Source organism: Ananas comosus, linkage group 6, assembly GCF_001540865.1.
Source record: "Ananas comosus cultivar F153 linkage group 6, ASM154086v1, whole genome shotgun sequence".
Classification (NCBI taxonomy): Eukaryota; Viridiplantae; Streptophyta; class Magnoliopsida; order Poales; family Bromeliaceae; genus Ananas; species Ananas comosus.
The window spans coordinates 10,333,576-10,341,693 of NC_033626.1; the positions used below are offsets into that span (position 1 = coordinate 10,333,576).

Here is an 8,118-nt window from a genome sequence, read left to right on the forward strand (position 1 = left end):
CTTAGGCATGGGATACTTGTCAAAATCTAGCTAATTTTTTTACCAGAGCACATGAGATGAAGGAAACTCCAATGTACATAATCATGTCACATGGCACTCTAAAGAATATAGAAAAGCTAAAATTGCTTAAACTAGTACCTACTCATGCACATGACCAATGTGCTCGCCTACCAATTTTTCCCTCATATATCAACTCATCAATGAATATACGCAACTACGTACATATATAACCTACTCTATCTCTACACAATGTCCTCATTGAAGCATCACAAATGTTACAACTTTTATTCTTCGTTCTCCTATCACTCATTCCCTATGTCATTCCCACTTCCTTCGATATCCGGCTCGATCTCAAGCACGTTGATGCTGATTCGGGCTTGACTCGGGTCGAGCTCCTCCGACGAGCGGCGCTCCGGGGCAAGAGCAGGGCGACGAGCCTAATACATAACTCTACCATCAACGCGCCGGTCCAGTCTAACGGGGCTGAGTACTTGGTCGAGTTGGCGATCGGCTCGCCAGCTCAACCTGTCATGCTCATCCTTGACACTGGCAGCGATCTCATCTGGACTCAGTGCCAGCCCTGTCTCGAATGCTTCAACCAGAGCCTCTCTCTCTACGCTCCCTCAAACTCGTCCACTTTCTCTAGGCTCTCTTGCTCTAGCAAGCTATGCCGGGCCCTTTCTCTCTCTGCGTGTCACGGATTGTGCATGTACATGTACGGTTACAGTGATAAATCTACTACCATAGGTGTTTTGGGCGCCGAGACCTTCACCTTTGGTACCACCACTAAAAAGGTCAAAATCCCCCGTCTCGGGTTCGGATGTGGGATTCTGAACCAAGGAATATTTTTAACCGAATCTGGCATAGCCGGTTTCGGCCGCGGACCCTTATCATTAATCTCTCAACTAAAAAGTAAAAAGTTCTCTTACTGCTTCACTCCCATACACGACTACAAAAGAAGCACCCTATTTTTTGGGACGTTAGCGAATCCAAAAAAGATCCGAAGTGGATCCATCAAAACCACTCCACTAATCAAAAACCCGCTAAGGCCAAGCTTGTACTACCTCTCTCTCAACGGAATAACGGTCGGAAATAAACGCTTAAAAATACCGAAGTCGGCGTTCACTATAAAAGAAAACGGCAATGGTGGAGTAATAATAGATTCCGGCACCGGCTTTACCCGATTGAACCGGGTCGCGCATGATCAGGTAAAGTCCGCATTTGCATCTCAATTAAAGCTCAGCGTCATTAACGACTCTACAGGAACGTTTGACGTCTGTTTCTCGGTGCCGATATCTTCTTATTTGAGAGTTGAAGTGCCCAAGCTTATATACCATTTCGAAGGTGCGGATATGGACGTACCGCGGGACAATTACGTGGTTGATTTAGACGAAGGCGGTGGATTAATGTGCTTACTTGTATCGAAATCGAAGTCGAATGATGTTTCAATAATAGGGAATATACACCAGCAAAATATGTGGATCGAATATGATTTGGAGAAGAACGAGTTGGGGTTTGCTCCTGCCCAATGTGATCAGCTGTGACTCAATTTGGTTTCTAAATGATAGCATTAGCTTTAATTTGATAGGAATATATGTGGAGCTGATTTATGTTTGTATTAGTTAAGGGAAAAGGATATGTTAAAACTTTTTAGTGATCTCGTACTATTTAGAGATTATCTTTTAGAAATGGTAAAATGCTTCATGTACGGTCCTAAAGAAGTTCGTTATTGTTAATGAGTTATGTGTAGAAATAAATACAATAAATTTCTTTCATATTTTGTAACTATAGTTAACACACTTGCGTACAATTCTAAACAAGAACTAAAATAGTATATATTCTGGACGTATTACTTGCCATAAGACTTTGATTAAGTAATACGTACTACATCCTATACCTCAGTCAAAATGATCGACGTAATTCTACTGACAAAAATGCAGAATTACTGTTATTGTTATTAACTTTTTGGGGGGAAAAATGATCGAATACTAAAGGAAAAATAATTCAGATAAATGCAGGATTGATGACCTAGTACAATTAGTGAATTTCGCGTCAATCAGTTAGTGGAGGAATCTATGTAATTCTTTTATTACATGAGGTGGGGAAACACCAACTTAGTACAAGATTAAGTACTTAATAGGGCAATATATTTTGATTCTTATGGAATACAGGACCTTCAATTGAAACAATCTCACTCATTAATTAAGATCACAGCTGATCGCACCGCGCAGGAGCAAAAGATAACTTCTGATTGTCCAGATCGTAGACTACGTGCATATTCTGCTGCTGAAAATTGCCAATTGTAGAGCTTTCGTCTCCGGAATCGAACATCGCCAAGCACATTAAACCGACGGTAGAATCTTGGTACATGTAATTTTCGTGCGGCAGATCCATATCAGCGCCTTCGAAGTGGAATATCAGCTTCGGCACGTCCACCTTTGCTGACGGAGACGACGGCAGCGAGAAGCAAAGGTCAAAAACCTCTGCGGTGGCGTTAGCCACGGGCGGCTTCACCTGCGACAAGAAGGCGCTCCTCACGAGCTTGTAAGCAACCGTGGTTAGCTGCGTGATGGCCGTTCCGGAGTCTATGATCACTCCGCCCGTCCCGTTTCGCTGCAGCACGAATGCCGACTTCGGTATCGGTAGACGGGTCGTGCCGACCGTTATACCGTCGAGAGAGAGGTAATAGAAGGTTGGCTGTGAAGGATTCAGAACGAACGGAGTCGACCGGACGGCAGTAGCACTGCCGTTCAGATCGGCAGCTGATCCTAACATGAGTGTGCTGCTCTTCGAATCGTCGTCGTCGTAGGAAATGAAGCAGTAAGAAAACTTTCCGACTCCTAACTGAGAGATGAGAGACAAGGACCCGCGACCAAAGCCTGCGATCCCGGATTCGTTGTTGAAGAGGCCCCCGTTGAGAAACCCACAGCCGAATCCAAGGTTCGGGACCGTGACGTTGTTAGAGGACCCGAAGGTGAAGGCCTCGCTGGCGAGAGTGCCGATGGCGATTGAGTTGTCGCCATAGCCGTAAAGATAGAGGCATTGTGCGTGGCAGGCGGATAGAGGAAGAGCCCGGCAGAGCTTGCTGGAGCAGGCGAGCGGCGAGTAGGTGGATGATTGCGAAGGATCGTACAAAGGAAAGCGCTGGTTGAAGCACGAGAGGCAGGGCTGGCACTGCGTCCAGACGAGATCGCTGCCAGTATCAAGGTTGAGCAGAAGAGGCTGTGGTGGCGTGCCGATGGAAACTCCGATGGTGTAGTCGCCGGCATTTGGCAAGACAGGCACGTCAGTTGTGGATATCGAGTTGGCAGAACCCCCGCGCGGCCTTGGACACGAGCATCGCACCCCGGGCCCTGCTTCGGAGCGCCATGCGCTGCAGGAGCTCGAATTTGGTGAAGTTCCGGCCCGCATCGACGTGGGTCAGGTCCACGCGCAGACCGTCGAAGGCAGAAATGGCCGGAGGAACTAGCGAGACAAGGAGGAGCACCAGGACTGCAGGCAGCATATTTTCAGAGGGCTTAACAGCATACATGTTGTGGTCTGAGTTACAGAGACTATATGTTTTGCGAAGCTAACACTTGTTTGGAGGAATGTTTATAGAGTGGGGGATTTAGCAAGAATGTGTCTCCCTGATGGCGAATATTGTTGAATTATGTAGTGTTAAATTTTTCTTGGTCTAATACGAGGACTTGGTTAACGCGCTATTACATATATTTCCAAATTTTGGGTCTCAATCGCCGTAGTGAAGGGGTTTAGCTCGAACACATTATACATTATACATTATACATTATACGTATCTTGACGCGGCAAAATTATGCGTGCCTATTAGCGGCGTAAACGAGCCGGACACGAACGAGTGGGGGCCGGCTCGTATTCGGCTCGTTTAATAAACAAGCTGAATACGAACTGGCTCGTTAAAGTATTGAGCCGAAAAATTCAGCTCATATTCGGTTATTAATAACGAGCCGAATACGAGCTGGCTCACGAACTGACCAACGAACAATAAGTTAAGCCAACGTTTAGATCGGGTATAAAGGGGGATAAGAGGTTATCCCCCTTTATACCCAAACATGATTTTGGGGGGTGGGCACTCAACCCGGTTCCCACCCGGTGGGAACCGGGTTGGGTGGGAACAACTTGTTCCCACCCAGGGTTGGGACAACGGGTAGGAACAACTTGTTCCCACCCACCGGGTAGAGAGAAAGAGAGAGAGATTGATTTTTATTTTAAATTAAATTTTTAAAATTTAAAATTATAAATTTTAAAGTTTAAATTTTAAATTTGATATTTTTAGTTTTTAAAATTTAAATTTGATATTTTATATCTTTTAAATTTAAATTTGGTCTTAAATTTAAAATTTGATATTTAAAATTAAAATTTTNAATATCATTATTTTCTATTTATAACTACCAACTATTCTAGCTTATACTCACATTTTCATTCAAACATAATTTTTCTAATTCCAGTTTATATTTACATTTTCATCCAAACAAAAAAATATTTTTATTTTTATAAAAATCCATACTTGTACCTATCCCTAGTATAACTAGTTCTTTCTTATACCCGAATCAAACGGAGCCTAAAAGAATTAGATTGAATATATATAAAAAATAAATTTATAGAACTTATTCATTAGACTTTGATCTAATAGTTGAAACTTTATATATAAATAAGTCTTTTTATAATTAAGTTTGTCTTTATATTTTTATTTTGCTAAAAATTAAATAATAAAAATATATATTATATATATAGTTATTTATTTATATATATATAAATATAAATTAAATAAATTATATAAATATAAAATATAGTATTCGAGCTGTTATCGAGCCGAACACGAGTAAGCTAACCCCAGCTCGTATTCAGCTCATTTATTAAACCAGCCGTAAAATTCAATTCGAGTTCGACTCGTTTACTAAACGAGCGATTCGATCTCAAGCTCATTTTGAGCCGAACACGAGCTGGCCCGCGAACGACGAGCTGAATTGCTACCCTAGTGCCTATATAACAAATTTTTTAAAAATATTATTTCAATATAAAATTACTATACTATCTATGATTAGAATTTTTTAGTACCATGCATGGTATGATAAAATTGAGATGTACGTTTTTTTTAATACTAGAATCTAAAAAAGTTATCCAAATTTTTGGATAAGACGGAAGTAATATTTATACCTAAAAATTAGGCCTACAATTCACATTTCTCTAAATATAAAGATAAATAAAGGAGTTCTAGAAGCAGAGGTTGACCCGGGTCAATGTATCATGGAAAGAAATGGAAAAAAAGAAAGAAAAAGAAAAAGAAAAAGAAAAAGAAAAACGAGTACGATGAACGCGCACAACGGAAACGTGGAACCGAAGCGCGGTCGCTTTTCCTTGTGTGCTTTGTACAACGACTTAATCATCCCAGTTTCCACGCTAAACAACTCTGTTGTGATTAATTTAGGCCAATTTGCATAAAAAATTCATTTATTTTGGGCTTTTTCAAAATCAGGTCACCTTTTTTGTTTTTGCAGATTCGGTACGTTTTTTCAGCAAACTGACCAAAATATCCTTATTACTTTTTCTCTTTCCTCTTTCTCTCTTCTCTTCGTTCTCTCGTTTTTTTTTTTTCGTCGGAAAAAAAACAAGCGAAGGCCAGGCGGAGCAATTTTTTCTTCTCTTTTTCTTTTTCCTCTTCTTCTTCTTCTTCTTCTTCCTGTAAGAGCACGGGGCGCGCCACGGCGACTTCCGGCCTCGCCAAGCGGCGTCCACCCGGCGGCGTTCTGCAGGGAGGGGTCGGCACCGGCGACCGCGAGCGCTGCGGCGAGGGTGGGGGCGAGCGGGAGGCGGGCAGCGAGGTGGAGCGGGGTGTCGCAGCCGGGGACGTCGCGCCGGTCGAGAGCGGGGGTCACGCGCTCCGCTCGGGCGGCGTCGGCCGCCGTCGCGATCTCCGACGGCTGCTTCTTCTTTTTCGTAATGGTGTAATGGTGCACGCGGGCCGGTGCACGCAGCGGCGGCGGGCGGGCATGCGGGCGCGTTGCGGCTGCTTCTTTTTCGTCGTAATGGTGTAATGGTGCACCATTACACCATTAATGGTGTAATGTAATGGTACACCATTACACCATTAATGGTGTAATGGTGCAATTACACCATTAACGGTGCACGCGGCCCGCGGAGCGGAGCCGCTGGCGGAGCTCCGCCGGGCGCAGCCGCCCGAGGGCCTCCTCGAAGCGCGCCAGCAGCGCGGCGTGGCGCCGGCGCTGCCGCGTGGAGCGGACAGCGAAGTCAGCGTGCATGAGGGGAAGCTGGCGGAGCCCAAGGCGGCAACCGCACCATCGACAATTAATTTTTCTATTTCTTTCTGAAATGAAGGGCTAATTCTGATACCACGTCGGCCGGCGGCGCCTGCGACAGAAGAGCGAGCTAGAGAAAGCAAGGAGGACAAGGAGGACGAGGAGATCAGCAAGAGAGCATTAGAACCGGAGCCTGAGAGGCCATGTTAATTAGGTCTCTATTGATCTCAAGTAACTAAACAAATCAAGAGCAATGCTATTAATTAGTTGTATGAGCTCGTGTCCAACGATTGCGTATATATATGTAGCAATAATTAACAAATAGACGAGGGAACATATATAGTGCCTTGGTCAGTTTAATTAATTACAACGTATAGTTGTGTCGGCTAATATATTTATTATAAATGTGATGAACTTCTATCAAGTTGAGCCTCTGAATTTTTTATTATAAATGCTCCGCCAGCTTCCCTAACCTCGTCGGGATGCGGGACTAACAACAGCGGTTCTGCCCCCTCCATCCCCCCTCCATCCCGTCCTCCTGACGATCCCCCTCCCTGCATCCCGATGAGCGGCGGTTCCGCCGCCACTTCGACGCCGCCGGCGCCGTCTTCTCCGCCTCCGCCGCCAAGCTCGAGCTGTCCGCGCGCCTCCTGCGTGAGCGGCACGTGCTGGGACGGGCGGTCGCCGCCGCCGGCCGCAACCTCGGCCACGAGTTCGAGCGGCTGCCTCGGCCACGACTTCGCTGCCCGCTCCGCGCGGCAGCGCCGGCGCCACGCCGCACTGCTGGCGCGCTTCGAGGAGGCCCTCGGCCGGCTGCGCCCGACGAAGCTCCACCCACGGCTCCGCTCCGCGGGCCACATGCACCGTTAATGGTGTAATTACACTATTACACCATTAATGATAAAATTACACCATTAATGATATAATGGTGTAATTTCAATAGTGTAATTTCATCATTAATGGTGTAATGGTGCACCATTACACCATTAATGGTAAAATTACACCATTAATGGTGTAACCATTACACCATTCACCATTAATGGTGTAACCATTATATCATTAATGGTGTAATTACACCATTACGACGAAGAAGAAGCAGCCGCAGTGCATCGCGATGGCGGCCGACGCCGCCCAAGCGGAGCGCCGGGCGGCGCGCGTGACCCCCGCTCTCGACCCGGAGCTGCTGCTGACCCTGGGGAGCAAGGGGAGAAGGAGGGAGGCATCCGCATCGCGCGCGCCGTGAGTGTCGTCGTCGCCTCCGTCTACCAGCCGAGCCGTCGTGTGCTGGGGCTCGTTGACCGCCGCCTCATCCTCTCGCACAGCCGCGCCGCCTACTCCGGCGACCCGGGCCACCTCGCCGACTTCCTCGCCGCATTCAGGTGCTCCATCCCCGCCGGCGAGAGCCCCGCCGAGTTCGCCCTCGACGCCGTCCGCTCCTCGAGCCCGCCACGTCGTCGTCGCTCGCCGAGTTCAACACGGCCGCCGCTGAGGGACGTGATCGCGGCGAGCATCTCGCAGGGGAAGCTGGTGTCGTCGCGGGGGCGATGAACGTGCGGCGCGCCGCGGATCTGCTGCTGACTCGGGGAAGCAAGGGGAGAGGGAGGGAGATATCCATCTCTGACAAGAAGCAGAGGAAGAAGAAGAAGAGAAAAAGAAAAAAAAAAGAAACGAAATAGTGTAAAATATTTTTAAATGGTGCAATCTTAGTCTAAAAAGTGTAAAATTTATTTCAAAAGAGTGTAATTTATATATCAAATAGTATAATTTTTATTAAAACAGTGTAATTTTTTTAAAAACTGTGTAATCTTATTTTAAGAGTGCAATTTTTATCATCTTCTTTCTT

General features: G+C 46.0%; 2 protein-coding genes across 2 annotated transcripts; one reads left to right on the forward strand and one right to left on the reverse strand.

Annotated features, from left to right (window-relative positions):
* Positions 273-1,739, forward strand: LOC109712036 (aspartic proteinase nepenthesin-1-like). The gene has a single exon (XM_020235456.1). It carries the CDS (start codon positions 273-275, stop codon positions 1,542-1,544), a length of 1,272 nt encoding a protein of 423 aa, XP_020091045.1. The 3' UTR covers positions 1,545-1,739.
* Positions 2,061-3,572, reverse strand: LOC109711412 (aspartic proteinase nepenthesin-1-like). The gene has a single exon (XM_020234427.1). The coding sequence runs from the start codon at positions 3,409-3,411 to the stop codon at positions 2,209-2,211; it is 1,203 nt and encodes a 400-aa protein (XP_020090016.1). The 5' UTR covers positions 3,412-3,572; the 3' UTR covers positions 2,061-2,208.